At 38.0% G+C, this 19,093-nt stretch overlaps 1 protein-coding gene across 5 annotated transcripts; it reads left to right on the top strand.

The window, feature by feature from the left end:
* The first annotated feature begins 1,922 nt into the window (after window positions 1–1,922).
* si:rp71-45k5.2 (uncharacterized protein LOC560783 homolog) lies at window positions 1,923–5,145 on the top strand. 5 transcript variants are annotated; one of them, XM_059350075.1, is made up of 5 exons: window positions 2,261–2,363; window positions 2,484–2,518; window positions 3,290–3,539; window positions 3,997–4,092; window positions 4,201–5,145. In XM_059350075.1, exons 3-5 carry the CDS (start codon window positions 3,384–3,386, stop codon window positions 4,837–4,839), a joined length of 891 nt encoding a protein of 296 aa, XP_059206058.1. In that variant the 5' UTR covers window positions 2,261–2,363; window positions 2,484–2,518; window positions 3,290–3,383; the 3' UTR covers window positions 4,840–5,145. The 5 variants fall into 5 exon arrangements, with proteins under 5 accessions (XP_059206056.1, XP_059206061.1, XP_059206057.1 ...); XM_059350076.1 differs by having other exon boundaries at window positions 2,297–2,363; window positions 2,484–2,545; XM_059350073.1 differs by lacking the exons at window positions 2,261–2,363; window positions 2,484–2,518 and adding an exon at window positions 1,923–2,215.
* Window positions 5,146–19,093: the final 13,948 nt, after the last annotated feature.

Below are 19,093 nucleotides of genomic sequence, written 5' to 3'. Positions count from 1 at the left end.
AATAAATTCAAATCTTACAGTAGGATAAAGGAAATTAAGGAAGAATAATAAATATTATTTATATTTGTACTGTTAAATTTCTGAATCAAAACCATTCCACATGTTCACCAAAGTGGTGAGAACACAGCAAGACATTAATATTGTGTACAGAACTGATAAAAAAAAACACCTAATAAATATTTAGTAGATTAAACTATTGCCTCTTTACAAAAGGCAGACAAAGGCTGTAATAATAAGCTGTGGAATGTAACAGTTTAAATGGCTGAGTGCATCAAACACAAGGGTTTGTCTTGGATACAAGCCTCCGTTCACATTCCAGTGATTTACACCTCATCTGAGCTTCATTCATATTCAAGTCAGCCTGAACAGACAACATACAGTAAACAAGTCTAAGAGTACACTGTGGGAGTTTCAAGATACTTAAATACCTGAAATTTAATATCTTTCTATTGATTATTGAGCTTATATAAGACATACAGGATATTGAATAACATAAGCTCATGTGTCCTTCATAAAATGCCTTGCCTGACTTGCCAGAACCACTAAGTCTGTTGTTCTGGTAAGAAGAATAAAAGGTCTATCTCTTTATTATTAGAAAAAAATATCTAACTCTTAAAATGTCAATACATTGGATGATCAGATTGGTCTGGTTTTATGTTAATGGATTCTTGCTTTGCTGCAGATGCCCTTTGTTTACTTTTACTATTGTTTCACAATCACCTTTCACCTAGCTTTTAATTTTTTGTACTTATTGCATTATTATTTATGTAATTAAAGATAAACAGTGTCATTAGACTATTACATGATGACCACAGCATGGTATGTTTCTTTGTCTAAATTTATTTTTATGAAATTAGTTTGTGTCATGATGAACAAGACACAAAGACTCATAAAAGACAAATAAAAGCTAAACAAAAAGCATGACCACACCTCAACACACTCCTCATTCCTGTGTGAATGTATACACACCTCCCTGTCCTGCACGCCCATTATGTTCTCATTCAATGTGCCCCGCCCTCGGAGCCTCATTTCAGCAAGTCAGTCACTACTCATATATTCAATAAACATTTTTTCTTGCACATGGGCAGTTTTATTTAGCCAAGTTTTTTTTTTTTTTAAATCACCATTCCTAATGTAATAGTGACATTTTCACCAGAAGACTTTGAAAAGATTTGGAAAGACTTCTTGCAAGACTATCAGCTCACACCTGCTCACATCTAAAGACAAGTGTTGAGAGTTTTTAGTCCCAGCCTAGTCTCACACTGAGATTCTACAAAGACTGTGAATCTTGCAGGGTCACTATTTACAAGACTACAGCTAGATTTCCTTTAGCATTTTTTTACCTACCATGCAATTTTTGTGTGTGCAGTGGTTTGTTTTGGGGGGAAAAAAAAGAGGAGAAGACGCCACAAATTGCCCCTCACAAAGCTGAAAAAGGATTTCTGTTTTTCTGACATGAAAAGAATAGACAAGAAGAATAGATAAGGAAGAATAAAGGAAAGGAAATTTTAGAAAATAATTAATAATATACATTTATACCCTATTTAATTATGTGTTTAATTGAATACTTAAATTTATCAGCTCTTTTAACTCTCATTTAGTTAATCATACATTAATTATCGATTATTTATTACTTATTTATGTATAGGCCTACATTTATTTACACCTTTTTACTGGGTCCCCTTACCGTTCTCTTTACTAAACAGCGCCCCCAAAATCCCGCTTGTGGCCGTAAATATATTGCGTCTCTATATTTGTATTTAGGACTGAGCTTACTAATATTATTATGATGTAACTTTTTCCTGTCGAAGTGGTTTTACTGGCCGGTCTGAACCGCTCATCTATTGGTTGGTGATTGTGTTACGTCACTGCGACTTGAGATAATATCAAACACGTTTGATATGATCGCAAACCAAAGACTAGGAAAAGACTGATATGAAACAGCGCAGATTAATACCTTACACTTAACGATCGGGATGACAGGAGCACGCTGTGACTCCAGTAAGACTCCTAGATTTACTAAAGACTTTCAGTTTTTATTCTGGGACTGGGGAAACCGTCTGGTGTAAGCCCAGCATAACCCTGCTACTTAACAGACCCCAAAGGCAGCTGCAGCTTCAATCAAAGACAAGTGAAATCAGCTGGTGCAGTGTTTGGTCAAAATGGAAACCTGCAGAGTCAAGTCCTGAACTCAAGTCGAAAGCATTCAGCAAAGGTAATGTGTTGATGCATTTGAATGAGGATCACTGATGTAAATTACCGTCCTCATTAAAGGAGACAAAGGGCAGAAGGCTTGACTTTAAAGGAGTGATCAGGGACGTGCAAACTGCTGGAATGTGATTAGATTGCTAGTTGGAACTCAGGTGTGTGTGTGTTGTGTATTATGAGACCAGCCTGGACCACAGGTAACAAATTTATGTTGTCTCTTAAAACAACCTAAGAAAGAAATATTAAGTTCATCTTGTCATTAATCAATTCCATAGATAGATGCAGGAACAACACACACACCTGCAGAGAGGTAAAAATAAGCTGCTTGAGTCAATGAGTATATATATTCCACAATGGGTTATTTTTTTATGTTACTCATTTTATGTTATGTTACACTCTGGCTTCAAAAGATGACAATATTTTGGTTTATTTGTTTGATATTTACTCCCATTTTATATGGTGGTTTCTACATTTTTTTCCTAAGTCAAATTCAGACATTTTTCAAGGTGCTTTTTATGCATCTTGTAGCTGTATTTTCAGTACATATTCCATATACAGTGAATAGATTGTTTCACTGTTTTATCACAATAAGTAAAATGTTATTGTTCTCTAAACAACCCAGATGTTGTTGTGTGATTCTACAGAACAAGTTAAAGGAAAAGTTTCATGTTTCAGAATGTTTAATTTGTTTGACTTTGAAGCTTTTCGTCCCATTTTACCTACATTGTGAGCAGTTTCAAGAACTTTATAAAAAAATTGAAGCCCTTTTCAAACCTTAAACACCACATACAAGTTTTAGTAGTTTAATAAATGTTAAAGGGTATTTTGTATATATGTTATGTTACTTTGAGAAAGCCTATATAACACAATTGTTTCTAATATTAATGTGTATGCAATGTTACTCCTTATCCATTTAAATTACAGATATAAAGTCTGAAATTGGACTGCTAATGAATAAAGAGGCAAATAGACTATTACTTAGATCATTGGCTCCACCTCCAGCAGTAATGGCTCATCTATTCATCAAAAGGTCCTCATTAACCTGCAGTGCACACCCTCTAATGTCCTATTGTCCCAACAGGACTTATAACCAGAGCTGCTCATGTCAGGTCCACATCTGCTCTCAGTGAGGTTGTGATCACACTTCAGGCTCCTCTGATTCTCCAGCAAACAAGATGCAGAACAGGACTGAGAAGTTGGGAGCTCAGCTGCCTCTCTTTGTTCCAGCCAGCAGCTCTCAGCGAGGTCTGTTCAGGAAGAGCACCACATACCTGGCTAAGATCGCTGTCGTCCTGCAGGACGCTCCCGGCAAGATGCTCACCTTTACTCAGGTAAGAAGCAGTCAAGACATTCATTCAGAGAACCATAATTAAAGAGACGGTTCACCCCAAATCAATCTTTTTCCCTCTTACCTGTGGCCTTTTCTTGAACATATTGGATCTGTATGGAATCTGGTTTGTGTTGCTCAGTGTTCATTTAGAAGCTCTTTTCTTTCTAGTACAGTTTCTACTTAAAACTGCTCAAAACAAGGTCTGCTTTGTCTTGAGTAATTGGGTTATGACTTCTGATTGCTGTTGATTTTTTAAAAAAATGTATTTTTCAGAAGTTGTTACACTCCAGCGAAGGCAGGCACCCTTCAACTCACACCAAAACATTCTAGATTAATACATAGCACCACAGATAAGGCGGAAAATTAGGAATTTATAATTTTGGGATGAAGTTTGCCTTTAAGAAAACTTTCCTATGAAAATCATTTAAAATGTCTAATTTGAACCTGATGTTTTGCAGCTGATGGACAGACTGGCACCGTTCATCTCTGAAGACAGAAAATCTGTTGAGAACAACATCAGAGTTTGTTTATCCACCAACAAGTGTTTTGTGAAGGTACATTTTTATTGCCAAACTTTTGATATTTCAACATAACCTATTGATTATTTTACTAAAGGCACAACTTAAGCTCTGTCTCTAAAAACCCTGCGTTGTGTTTCTCAGATCCCGGTGGTCCCAGATTCACTGGACAGTAAGAGGAACTACTGGAAACTGGACCCCAGTCAGATCACAGCAAAGATGGTGCGTCGTCACTTCAAAGGAATCCTGCAGCTCTTCCCTGAGCTGGCCTCCAAAGTGGAGACGGAGAACAGCAGCAGAGCATCGGAGCACTGCTCAGCTCTGCACTTTCCAGAAGCTGCAGCCTGCAGAGCCGTCCACATCACGTGTGAGGTGAAGTTCAGCAGTCCTTTCTCCATCGAGTCCCTCCTGAAGAGAGACAGTCCCTCTGCTCGGGCCTCCAGAGCTTCTCCTCTGTCCAGTGTGCCGGTCAGAGCGGAGCAGCAGCCTGGCTCCACACACACACGAGTTGGGACAAAGAGGAGCTTCAGCCGGGACCCTGAGGAGCCTCTCCTCCTTCAGGCTCCAGCTGGAAGTTCCTCCATCTGCTCGACAGGGGGCAGCACACACCATGGACTCACTGCTAGCAGAGCTGCTCAGTCCATCAAGAGGATACCAGCGTGCACTGAGTCCTCGTTCCCTGTCTACAGCAGAGCTGCTGCTTATTACACCAGCACACACAGCAGTTACATCACATACTCTGTTCCTACGTTTACCCATGATGCTCTCCGCTTTCGTTTGTAAAAGTACTTCAGAATTTCACTTTTATATATGTTATATGTTTTTGAGTGGGCCGCACACTTCAGAGAGATTTTTCTCAGACACACACTTTAAAACCACACAAGCCCCACAAATGGTCTCATGTGTGTCGAATTGTGTTATATTTCTTATCTGTGGCTGTATTTCGTTGGCAGTCAAAACCTCCTGAAGCCCTACTTGATTAGCTTTGTGTAATATGTTTACTGAGATATTTTATATATTTTTTTTACACTGGCTCTTTTGTGTTTGAGGTCAGCGTCTGACCACAAGAGGACAGCATAGTATTTCAAAGTTGAATTTGAAATACCGCAATGTGAACATACTCCCTTGTATTGAACACATTACAATTAAAGATGTCTCTTTTGCATTTTGGATACTTAAATATGGTTTCGTTTGTCTATTTATAGTTCTACGGCCGTCCCAAACATCGCTGACAGTCTATCAAGCCATGTTCAGGATGTAATGAGATCAACAATCTAACGGTGATTGATTAACCACAGCAAAACCATATTAACCAAACAAGTTGCCTCAGCTGTTAAATTTGAACCCTGCTTCCCGAGGCTGCAGTCACCCTACTTAATCCTTGACATTACGCTGAGTTGACTGACCACCGTGGCAAGAGTAGGGTGAGCAAATATGTCATGGATGAAATCTGTTTGCTTTTCTATTTGCAGTTCATCTGCTTTGCAATGTACATGTCCAAACCATAACCTACTTAGTGTGTCGGAACATCTGTGCTGCGATTCACATCGACGGTTACTACGCTGCTGATAACAGGAGGGAGAAGTTGCATAATGATGTATGGAAATTTTCTGAAGTCAAAATTAAGTCAGGGTACAAAGGTCCAGAGTCATGGATTATGAAAAAGTGAAACCTACATTAACTCATGTTTGCACAGGGGCTCTTTACATACTATACTGACATACTTTTACAAACACTCCTGGACTACAGAATGTGAGGCCAAGCATAAATGAGTCATGAACACATGCGATATGGGTGTGTTAATTTATGACCCACTCACTCAACACAATACTCTAGAACAGGCTTCTTAGGAGGAAGACTGTAGCTGTCCTTGACAAAAGAAATTCTTAGTCTACATGTCATCCCTCCTGTCTCTCTCCCTATTTCCTATCCAATGATATAAAGTAATGATGGTAAAAAAAAGACTAATGACCCAAAGTCTGACTAAGAGCAAAATGTCTACTTAGTCAACTAATAGACTGAGAGGAGGCATCCCTGGAAGTGCATGGGGATTACCTGAGCTGTTTAAGGACTTTAGACTAGAAGAACTAGAACGGTACCGAGTGCCAGGCTGGCCACTCTCCCAACTGCAGACGCTTTGTCGCAATATCAGTGTGTGAAACTGATGGAAGATCATAGTGTACAAGTCATCTGACGAGTTGGGACAAGAATGCGTTGAGAGTGCACACCTCTGCCAAGGAGAGGCCTGTACCTGTCCCATGATTTGGATTCACTCTGAAATTTAATGGGTTCTCCCTTTGACCATGCTGCACCCTTCTGCTGAGTTTCATTAAAATCTTGCCAGTAGTTTTATCCTGCTGACAGAGTGAAATTATTACACCTAGTATGTTCAGATTATGTTAACCCTTACTAGGGCACTCATTGAAATTCTTGCAAATTCCAAATTTCAACCCTAGAGATTATTGGAGGATATTACATACAGCCAGAATGTGTAAAAAAAAAAAACAACATACGGACCCGGGGGGTAATCTAGTAAATTTGCAAAGTCACTGAAGAATAACTCTGTACAACTGTTTCTTGCAGATTTTTTTTCTAAATTTTTTATTATATTATCATGCTGATTAGTCAGATGTCATGGTGTCACTGTCTATGACGTAGCCTGATCTTTGCTGATTAGCTGGAAGAAATCTATGTGGTTCTACGACCAAACAGAGAGACATGGGGACCTCATTTAGATATCCACTGCAGTTACCAAATATAGTTCTTCCCCCGATAAAGGGTTAAGAAAATCAGCCAATCATAGCAGATTCGGTCTACTGTCTATAGAGTTTCTATGTCTCCAAGCATAGAAACTTGGAACACCATACATCAATGTTTACAAAATAACTGCATATTCTCCGTGTCTAATCTTGTTGTGGTCACAGCCACATTGGTGGTAAATAGGCCTCAATTCATATCACATTTGAAACGTTCAGCATCTCAGCATTGGAGTTATGAAACAAATAACTCAATAGATTACGCGATCTGAGGTCAAGTTCAAATGTTAATTCCTATCATTTTATCTCCATACTTGACCGCCCTTATCAAGGTCAGGAATTTCTTTCAGATAACATCAAAGTGTTTAGGTCTTGCAGGCAAACTGAGGGAAGTCTGTCATGAGACACAAACTCGGCTGAACATAGGGCAAGGAAGAGGAGTTGGGTGAGCTCAGCGTTTAGCATTGTGTGCCCACGACATACTTCTACCCTGCAGGATTACTGGTGGACGACCTAGATTGAGACGCAGCCCTCCTGCCCTCCATCTTTTTTTTCTCTCTCCCTCCCTCTGCTGACTGGTCAACAGAGATTACTCTCAGAGAGCAGAGCCTGGCAGTCTGACAGAACGGCTGAGCATGTGACCGAGTGAGTGACACACTGAGGGACGGGAGACAGAAAAAACACTTCTCTGTCTTTTTCTTCACTGATTCTCATTTTCCTCTCCTCTACTGTATCCCTCGTGTTGCTGCGTAATTTACACATCACCTTTCATACTCCAGAGCAGCTTCTGAAAGGATATTTTATTCAGTTCTATCTCAGATACACTGCAAAAAAAAGAAAAGTTGGGTGAACTCAAAATTTCAAGGCAACAAACTTCAATAAAATTTTAAGTTGGACAATTAAACTAAATATTTTAAGTTTTGTTTTTGAGTTTGCTCAACTCTGAATTTCTCTGGCACGATTGTAACGCCGCTATGAAATATCAGCTAATGTTGCGACCACAATTTTGAGTTAGCATTGATACGCTAATGGCTACTCTAGTGGCTGTAACAAGCAGCGCCGCTAGCATCAGTTAGCCGCTAGCATCAGTTAGCTGCTACCATCGGTTAGAAAGAAATAAGAGTTAGCAGAACTATTGTCCCTTGTTGTGAACCCCAACTTAAAGATATAAGTAACAACAACTCACCAACTTGTTTTTGAGCAGACAACTGGCTTCCTTTGTTGCGCTAACTTACATTATTGCCCTAATGTCAATAATTTATATTTCCAAGTTTTACCAAATTAAATAACTGTTTTAGGCCAAAAAATACAAGTTGGCGTTTTTGCAGTGTAGGTGGGGTTCTATAGCATTTTAGATATGGAATAATTTTAGGGGTCTATACTAGAAGCACCTATATACAGTCATGGAAAAAATATTAGACCCTTGTTTTCTTCAATTTCTTGTTCATTTTAATACCTGGTACAACTAAAGGTACATTTGTTTGGACAAATATAATGATAACAACAAAATACCACATAAGAGGTTAATTTAAGAGCTAATATCTAGCCATTTATATGGTTTTCTTGATAACGACCAAAATCTTTATAAAAAAAACCATGGAAAATGGCTAGATATCAGCTCTTAAATTAAACTCTTATGAGCTATTTTTGTTGTCATTATGTTTGTCCAAACAATTGTACCTTTAGTTGTACGAGGCATTAAAGTGATCACAAAATTGAAGAAAACAATGGTCTAATGTTTTTTTCCATAACTGTAGATTCTCCTAAAGACAAACAATACACATATACATTTAAACACAAGAATACCCATTCAGTGTTAATGCACATTTAATTCATCACTGCCCGTGAGTAATTTAAATTTCCCTTCTTTGGGGATAAACACGGGGTGAAAAATGTACAAAAATATTTGCCACAGTGGGGCGTCCAGACATATTATGTGAAAGCTTGCCCCTCTTTCATCGTAAATAGAACCTCCATTGATCTCCGGATGAAAAAGGCCTTCTCAGACACAGGAACTTCTTTGTTTTGAGTGTTTTCACCCTCAGATTTGACATATAAGTGTTGAGAATTTGATATCAGCAGATTGAGCTGACAGGATTTCCTTTAAGTGCACAATCAGAGGAAACTGGAGCGTATCTGTGTGTCTGTCTGTCTACTGTTAAGGATTAACTTCAGTTGCTGGTTTGTGTTTACTGATCGAGTAAACTGGTTCAAGCATTAATCCCCTCTGGAAGCTGTATTGTGCAGAGGATCCTCACTGTATTTGCCTGTATTGCTCTGGATGTCACAGATTTCCTGACCTCACCCTGTGTACAAATGTCTCTGTATCTGTGTTTTTATGTAACGCTGTTTGTAAAGTGGTCCCAAAAATCCTGAAACCAAAATGTGACCAACTGAAGTTCCAATGTGACTCCTCATCCCTGTACCAAAATCTGCTTCTCATCTCATTGCAAATCAGTATTGACTAAACTTTGTTTTGGCCCTTGCCTCTGAGCATGTGTGAGCGCGTGCATGTGTGTGTGCTCGCAGGTTTCAGGCTAATCTCTGGACAGTTCTTCAGCAGCTTGTTTACATGTAGACCGGGAGACACCATGGGAACCTGCTGCACTGAGGACAAATGCACTAATATTAGCTCTCAAACTTCCATTTCCTCCCATTTGACAGTGAAGTCTCTAGAGTATTGAAAAAATGTCTTACTGTGACCATTACTTAAGGTGTCATGCTTTGTTTTGCAAATACTGAAAATAATGAAGAAAAATAAAATGGGTAAAAAATAAGTACTCAACACACCAAAACAGTCAACTGTCTCTTCAGGTAAAAGTAGAAAACTGTTGTCTGAAAATTACAAATACAAGTGGCAAATTCAAAATGTTACTAAAACTTAAACAAGTATTATCAGCTAAATGTATTTAAAATATCAAAAGCAAAGGAGCTGATTGTTCTTCTCCATGCAAGGAGAGTGATTGCACTATATTGGAAAAATGTAGAACCACCATCAATGGCAATATGGAAGAAGGAGTTGATGACTTGTCTTGGACTGGAGAGATTGACATACATTGTTAAAGGTAAACAGGAGGAGTTTGCTTGGATTTGGGAATCATTTATGTCATTCTTGACCAATGGAACGGATAACACTGACTGAACAATAGGTTATGAAATGATCCTGCCTTTTATTTTATTTTTATTTTTATTTTTATTTTTTTTATTTTTATTTTGTTCCACTTCAGTCTTATTTATTTCACTTTAGTACTTATTTTGCATTAGATTGATGTTTGTTGTCACTCCATTTTATTTACTCATTTTCTTTGTCTGTGTGAATGAATGTATGTTCGAGGGGATATAAATGAAAATGTTTGTATATTCGACATAAAGTTTGAGGAATAAACTAATAATAATAAAGGAGCTGATTGTTCAGATTGGCTCCTATTACAGTGTTTTGTTATCATAGAGTGTTATGTTATACTGATTTTTTTATTATAGTGAAAACATGTAAGAGCATTTTAGTGTTTTAGTGTGTCAATGTTGAGCCAATTTGAGATAATTAGATGCTACTGTATAGAGTAGTAGTATAGTGCTGCATCATAGTATATGGGCATATTTTTTATTTATTTATTTATTTATTTTTTTTTTAAGAAACAAGTAACTTTATGTGTCAAATAAAGTGTACTTAAGTACAGTGCTTGAGTGGCTAATGTACTCAACTACAATCCACTGCTAGCTAATTTTATGTTAAGTAGTCCAATTGTTAATTCTGTTCTGTTTTTTTTTTTTTTTCACCTCACAATGCATCATATCAAAATCTTAATCTGAAAATCAGCAGTAGTAACTATAGCTGTCTAATGAATGAATGTCCAGGAGTAAAAAAAAAAATATTTGAAATGTGGAGTAGAAATAGAAAAAACAAGGGCTTCAAACTTGTACTAAGTTGCCTACCATAAACATAGTGTTTAATGTTTAATCATGGGTCATTGACATATTAGTAGTAAACAACTTTTAATTCCTCTTAAAGGTACAGTACAATCTCAAGTCCCTGTACTCGCTGTACTCATGCCGTAATGTCCTGAGTTAAGTACTGGAGGTGTCCTAAAGGCGTGGCTCTCGGATGAAAGAGGATAAACAACCACCACGTTGGCTTCCGCTCACAACAAACAACAATCGGGGCAGTCACGTCCCGCTCGTCTTCCTCGTCCCGGCCCCGCCCCGCGCCGCCTACAGCAGCTGCTGTCATCCCGAAACTACTGTATCATCATCGCAGCCGGTTCATTCAGCCTGCGGGGCTGTGCTGCGTTAAATAACACTGCGTAAAAACGAGATACCGCACGTTCACCTTTTCCAGTCATTTCCTCGTGAACTTTTCTTCAAGTAGTGGAACAAACTACCTGTAGATCTGAGGTCTGCCCAAACGGTCAGCTCCTTTAAATCAGGACTCAAAACACTATTGTTTACTCTTAACACTTATCCGCTTTACTCTACTGCCCTTACTTTTTAACTACACAATGTTTGACTTGTGCTTTTTATTATATATTATACTCTTTTCTTATCCTGCTGTATCTTATTTTATCTTATTTATATTTTTATTTATATTTCCCTGTTTTAATTGACTGTTTTTACTGTTTTCAATTGTGTCTTGCTGTTTTAATGTGTACGTAAAGCACTTTGAATTACCTTGTGTTGAATTGTGCTATACAAATAAACTTGCCTTGCCTTGCCAAGTACTTAAAAAATATTTAAAATACGTACTTCACTACTTCCTGTTTCCCTTTCCCCCTGACAGATAAAGTTACTTTTTACCGTACAAATGAGGATTTCAAACACAAAACATATGATGCATTTTCATTAGTTAAAATTCACAAAAATATATACAACAGTTAAGATTAGCTTCACCACGACAAAATACAACCACAAATAGCTACTCACACGTTAATATTTCTGCAATAATGTTATCATATACAGTTTTATAACACTCCCATGTATTGTTACTTTGTCTTAAGTAAATCATGTGAATAATTCCTCCACCACAGCCCTTTTCTCACTTCATTGAATTTCATGTCTAATCACAAAAGCAGTACGTCCAACAGACCCTGAAGGCAGCATTACACACTGATTATATCCTTGTAGTGTTTCCTTTAAATGTGCTGGTGAGTGATGTCAAACAAGTTTCAATTTAACTTACTCTTAGGAATAATCATAGTCTTTATAATTATACTATAAATGACATTTTATCTCTTATCTATGACTTTATTTGGCACATTTTTTTTTTTTTCATTATTTTTTACTGGTCAAAGTAAAAATAGCAGGGTTATCACAAGTTGTATCGCAGCAGAAAAACATTGATGGCCACTTTAAATATGCCAGTCATGGTTTACAATAGGCTACTATTTACTTTACAGTACCTACTATAACTTTTATTAACGGCACTGAGACGTGTTTTATCAGGCGGCGTAGGAGTGACCTATGATTTACAACAGTGATATTGTAGGAATACATTATCTGATCTTGAAGAGTTTGCTGTTTGTTTATCCTCACAATAAGGTTAATAAGCAATAATTAACAGCTCGGCTATCTGGGTCACCAACTAATTCGCTAACTATTAACAACAACTCTGGGACAGTGAAGTAGGACACGTAATATTGCAGTGTTTTTCCAAAATAAACTGTCAATCATTGAAAAAGCACTGCAGTGTTCGCTCCTTTGAGCGGTGCAGTGTGGTTTAGCATCTAGTGAATTAATCAACTCAAAGTTTTCCTTGGCCATGAATGAATCTGAAACTCTGAGGACACGCGGTCAGTCAAAACATCCTTCACACACACAGGCAGTCATGCAATAGTCTCCTTCCAAAGCCTCACATGGCCTCTGTATCACCCTCAGGTACCTGTAAAGCAACACTTCATCATTTTGGAATATGCAAAAGGCCTCACCACCTCTCCTTCACAGGAGCAAAACACACAGACTTTATAGTTGTTAAGCCTCCTTAATTCTTTAAGAGCTAACAGACTAAGTGAATTTCCCCTCAGGGATAAATACATTTTGATTTGATTTGTTTTGATTTGATTGTGTCTGCTTGCAGCTGTTACACATCTCTATCTGATTTTGTGTCTTGTAGCTATTTTGAATCTTTGAATCTTTTGAATCATTTTGTGTCTCTTTGTGGTCATTTTGTGTCTGTTAGTTGTTGTGTTGTGCCCCTTTTGAGTCAGTATAAGTCTCATTGAGCCACTTTGCAGCTGTTTTTCATCTCTTTCCAGTTGTTTTGGTCAGTTTGTAGTCTGTCTCTCCTTCTCGTCATTTTCTATCTTTTTCTGGTTGGTATGTGTGTGTTTGATATTTTGCAGGTGAAGGTCCTGACCCTTTAGGCCTTGGACCTTGGCTTGGTAAACCTGTTCAGTAATCTGTCCATGGGCCTTTTTACCCCAAGTCCATAATCCCTGCTCATTCCTGTGTTTGACTCCTTACCCCTTTCTCCTTCCCTTTCTGATTTCTACTGATTTACATTTACATTTACATTTAGTCATTTAGCAGACGCTTTTATCCAAAGCGACTTACAGGAAGAGTAAAAACAAACAATCAAGGTATAGTGCAATAATAATTTGTGCATCAATAAGTGCTAGTGACAATTCTTTGAGGAGTAGAATTATCGTGTGGTGCTAGGAAGAAGATGCTCTCTGAAGAGCTGGGTCTTCAGGAGTTTTTTAAAGGTATAGAGGGACGCCCCTGCTCTGGTAGGAACTGGTAGTGTGTTCCACCAACAGGAAACAAGAAATGCAAAGAGTCTGGATTGCCTTGGACCAACAGGGGGTAGAGCCAGGTGCCGTTCATTGGAAGAGCGCAACGGTACTGATGACCCTTCATTTACAGCGTACCACCATTACTTATATCAATTTCAATGCACACCCCTTCCCCCTACCCCAATAATCCAAACAGCTGTGTCGACTGTTTATATCAACCCTGTTGTTCCAAAGTACATCCATGACGAGTGAAAACATAGTCCCACCCGTGACACAGCGGGGGCTCACAGTTTACCTCTGTATTTCACAAAACATACAGTCCGCCCCTTTAATACATCCAGGAAGAAGCCTGTGAACAGGATTAGGTTTTTTATTTACTTTTTTTAGGCTCCAATAATTCCAATCAACTTGATAGGAACTGAAGCTGTGGATTAAATGTTGACTTGATACGGCACTGAGTTAAAAGGTGAAAGTGAGGTGAAAAGTTTGAGCACAATGCAGTCTCACCCAACAGCTAACATCCTGTCATCCCGACCTCACATATTTTCCTCAGGAAATCAAAACAGAGGCTGGTTAGGTGCAGCTTCCACAACTGACCTGCTGCAGCTGGAATGTGTTGCTCCTGCCAAGTGTAAATGCAAAAAAATAACTTTGAGAGCAGGTGGGATTTCCATGTGCCTGAAAAAGTAAACAATATGAAATGGAAGCAGGTTTTTTGTGTTATAGGCAGAATGAAACCACATCATCAGTTTGCCACCAGTGTGTCTACAAATGCTTCGCCTGTATATGGCTACGGTACAATTTTACACATGGCACCCACTGAGAGTGCTACTCCAGCTTTGTTTCTAGTCATCAGTACCCATTGTGCCTTGGCATGTTTACAGCATCTAAAATTAGTGCTAGTGATGAGGATATTAACTCGTTGAACAGTGACTCTGGCTCTGGGAGGATTAGGTTAGCTGACTGTTTGTTTATCTTCTTTTCTTATGCAACACAGACAGTCAGATGCATGCTGGTCATTCATACAGCCGACACCTCAGACGGTCACTTGACTGCATTGTACTTAATCAGTTAGACAGTGTGAGCACATGAATGAACACACTTTAATGTATTACTAGTCTTGTGCTTTTGTTTTCTGAGGACTGGCAGAAGGTTGTTATTCCTTGTAAGATATGGTCTTAAATAATTACACAGACCGCTCAGAGAGTGTGTCAGCTGACTTTCCCTGCAGTTATGTGACTAAGTTGCTTTCTTCAAAACAAGGCAGTTGTCTTTTATTTTTCACGGTTTACAAATTTTATGGGCTCATACAACCAGCAGTAAACTGTAAAAAAAATCTGTTGAATAACTAATAATAGTTTGTTTTAAACTTTAATATCACAGTTTGACATTTTGTAACATTAAATATATAGTTTTACTGTAAAAAAAAAAAAAAACCAACAACAACAACAAAAAAAAACCAGAAAGTACATTAAGCAATAAGTTGTGTATTTTTTACATTTTTTTTTTTACATAGAATTCAACATAGCATTATATACATACATAACATTCAAGACCATTAAGCAATTGAATAATGCTATAAAAAAGGTTAAAAAAAGAAAAACAAACTATAATGTCTCGTTATATTAATTTACAGATTTCAGCTTCCTTGATTTTCAGCTTTTATGATTAATATTTGTAATAAAAGTAAGTCCTTTTTATGGCATTTGCACTTATTGTAGAAAAAAAGTGGGAAAAACCCTGTAAAATAATATTTCTGGAAAATAACTTAATTAATTCAACAAGGTCCCAAAGAGTGTGTTCACATTTTATAGGTTGGTTTAACCTTTTCCCCCAGGAGCTCACAGACCAAACAAACAATGTAATTAAAGCTTTACTGTTTAATTATGACCCTTTATACAGCAGTAACATTTACCCAGGCTGGTTAGTCACTCAGTAACAACCTTATCAACATCAAGAGAAAACAGGACAGTCTTATCACAGCAGTTATTGCACCTTTTAGAGATAATCAATATTGAATATAGGACAGGCAGGGGAAAAATGTCACATCACAGTGCAGGAGCTGACACCACAACTGCTGTTAAACTCATTTTACAGTCAAATAAAAGTCCACAGGGTACATTTCTCTGTTGACCTATAAATAAGGTGCAATAATTACACGCTACATAAATCCATAGAATACCTGGGTGCTGTCTGTGGGCATAAAAAGGTCTCTGTCCAAGATAGAAAACCACAAAATAAGCTATCATGCCAAAGTGGTCTTCAGTACTCATTATCTGTGAAAGTATGCTGATGCTACTTTACTTTCTTGGTGAAAGTTAGATGACAAATACCTCTTTATATACATCAAAAAGTGTCTCTCCACTGAAAACACAAACTAAAAACTCTTTAGTGCCCATAAGGTTAGGCCTAGAGACTTTTATAGAATAGTGGTACCTATAATAATAGTATGGGATGATAGTTCTTTCATAAATATCGTCATAGGAATTCAAATATGACTTATTTTAGAGTAAAATCTCCCCCAAAAAGCTATGTTTGAACTGGTGCAGTTTCGGGTGTGTTTTAGCCACATGCTAAACAAGCACATTTTCAGAAACAAAAAAAAGTACTGTTCAAATGAAGCCATATACGTGCAGTTGTTTGGCCCCAAATAGGCATACCAAATGCAGTTTGAATAGTAAAAGTTCATTCAGCAGCTGTGGAGATATCAATGTCGAAAGTTAAGAAAACTTGCTCACAAATTTGAGGGCTTAGTTTTCAAGAAGTAACATCAATAGGCAATGAGCTGTACACTGCAAAAAAAAGAAAAGTTGGGTGAACTCAAAATTTCAAGGCAACAAACTTCGATAAAATTTTAAGTTGGACAATTAAATATTTTAAGTTTTGTTTTTGAGTTTGCTCAACTCAAAAAAGAGAAAAAACAATAAAAAGAGAACTCTGAATTCAGATTTTTGTCAACTCAACTGTACTAACTTATAATTTTACATTGTAATAACTTTTAATCCTTACTTCTGCTAACTTCTGTAATGTGCTGAATTGGCACGATTGTAACGCCGCTATGAAATGTCAGCTAATGTTGCGACCACAATTTTGAGTTAGCTTTGATACGCTAATGGCTACTCTTGTAGCTGTAACAAGCAGCGCCACTAGCATCAGTTAGCCGCTAGCTTTTCGCTAATGACCGAATTTCACTGATTTCCCGCATTTCACAACAAAGAAATAATAGTTTTTTGAGCAGACAACTGGCTTCCTTGGTTGTGCTAACTTACATTATTGACCTAAATGTCAATAATTTATATTTCCAAGTTTTACCAACTTAAATCACTGTTTAAGGCCAAAAATACAAGTTGGCTTTTTTTGCAGTGTAGGTGACCTATGGAAAACAACATTGCTGAGAATATAAAACCCTTTGAAAGGGTTCTGCTGGGGCACATTGGACCCTGAGGACATAGATATGCTCCTGCTGCTTGCAGAGTGTGCCACCCAACACGAACTAACACACAAAGTACATGTAATGATTTATCTGGACACCACAGGTAACTCTGAAAAAGTAACATTTCAACTTCTTTATTATTTTTCAAAAACATCTGTAAAGATTTACTACTGAGGTCAACAGAGTCAAAGCCCTAACATTACTGTTGTCTTACCTTACCATACCTTTCTCCATTAGTCACACATTTACACGCCTTACACACCATTAGCTACGTGACCTACAGGAACATTTCATGTCATGTGGGTCTGAATCACACAGAAGCTGTTACAAGCCTGTTGCATCACTGTGTTTGTCATGAATGGTGACTGAGTAGGGCCACACAAAGACTCTGGGATGGGCGTGTGTAATGAATAGGCAGATGTTAGGAAACTGCCCATAATCATATTCTATTCAATGCTTTTTGCTATACAGAATTAAGCAGTAGCGGGTGGAGTGAGTGAGCTTTGATCTTCAGCGCCACATACTCTGCCTGTCTTTTATTATCTGCTCTGTTTGCAATGAACATTGTGGTCATGAACTTGGAAATCAAACAGACTTCTACTGGCTGACCCTTGACTGGCAGAATGCAGATACTGTACATAAAATAGAGATTTAGTAAAAAAGACAGAACAAGTTTTTCTGAAATTTTCCAAAAACACAAGAGTGATTTTTACTCAGATGAAAACCTTTCTCAGAATTCTGAGATGATTATCACATTTACTCAGAAAAGAAGAGCAAATATATTTTACATTCCTAATAAGGTATCCCTTGTGTTGAGATGTGTGAAGGGGTGAAGCCCACACCTGAGCACCTGAGGAGCTCTGGCCTTGTAAAGGCTGCCAGCTGCTGCCACAGACCCTGCAATCAGCCAGGTGAAAGTCCACTAGTTTTTATCAAGTATTGAGACACTCTGCAACCCACATGTGCTGCACTAAATCCATTACAGTTGGCAGGCCTGCAAATGCTATCTTTGTTTCACAATGATAGCTGGAAAAAGGAGATGTCGGCTCACCCCCAGGAACTCATTCACACACAGATTACAGAGAATAAGTAACTAGAATATCAGATTACATTTGAAGACATATTGCCAAGGATAATGCAATTATTGGATAAAATATTTAGTGAACTTGAATTTTTGTGTCTGCATTGTTTTTAGCACACTATGCTACATAGAAACTGTGTCACTATGTGTTTTTTTTAATTAAAGGCCAGATATGTAAAGAACATTTTTGTTTGACTTGCGTCCATCAGTATTGCTCCCCATGTTTTGCAGTGTACTAAGTGACTGACCGTGCAATTAGCATAGTGGTTATATTTTCCCCCTCAAATGCGCCTATTGTCTGATTTGTTCCTATCGTAGGCCTCACATTACAAGCCCACAGTGCAGCTATTGTATCTTGACAAGGACCTTTCACACACTCATTGCCAATACTAGCACTTATTGGCAGATTCACAGTGTGACAGTCAGACTCTTGCAGGTGTGGAAATTTCCACTGGCCTGCAGGACATGCTTAGTAAGCGAAACGTATCAATCTGGAATCAAAAACATCATGCTTCGAGGTGCTGATGTACACACACGCTCAGATTACATGTACTGGTAGATGGTGTCAAACTACAAAGTGGCCACTCAACACAAGCATCACTTCAGATAGGATATCTATATGGATTGTTGCAGATAACCTGTCTTTAATGCTTTCCCTCACAGTAACATCTATATCGCAGCTCACACAGTAGCTACCTGTCTGTGTTGTGGTATTGATTACAGCTCCAGTAGGACATGCTAGCTTTGATTAGACAATAGCGGTGTGCTATCAAGGAAAGGTGGCTCGATCCAAGCAGAGGGAAGGGCTTCCCTTTGTACAGACTTATCTCCTCTTGGCCTCTAATCAAGGTTGCAGGCCTGGCTGCATTCCTAACCCCCTCTGCCTCATACAGCCGCAAAAAAACCTCAAACACATCTTTAAAAAATGTCAGCTGCTTGGATTGCATGTATCAAAAAATACCATTATGACTCCTAGAGCGTAATGAATCATAGTTTATGTAAAAAAAGACAGACAGCCATTCCAAGATTCCTGTCCACACCC

This window comes from Centropristis striata, chromosome 14 (genome assembly GCF_030273125.1).
Source record: "Centropristis striata isolate RG_2023a ecotype Rhode Island chromosome 14, C.striata_1.0, whole genome shotgun sequence".
Taxonomy (NCBI): domain Eukaryota; kingdom Metazoa; phylum Chordata; class Actinopteri; order Perciformes; family Serranidae; genus Centropristis; species Centropristis striata.
This window is presented reverse-complemented; position numbering and strand designations above follow the sequence as displayed.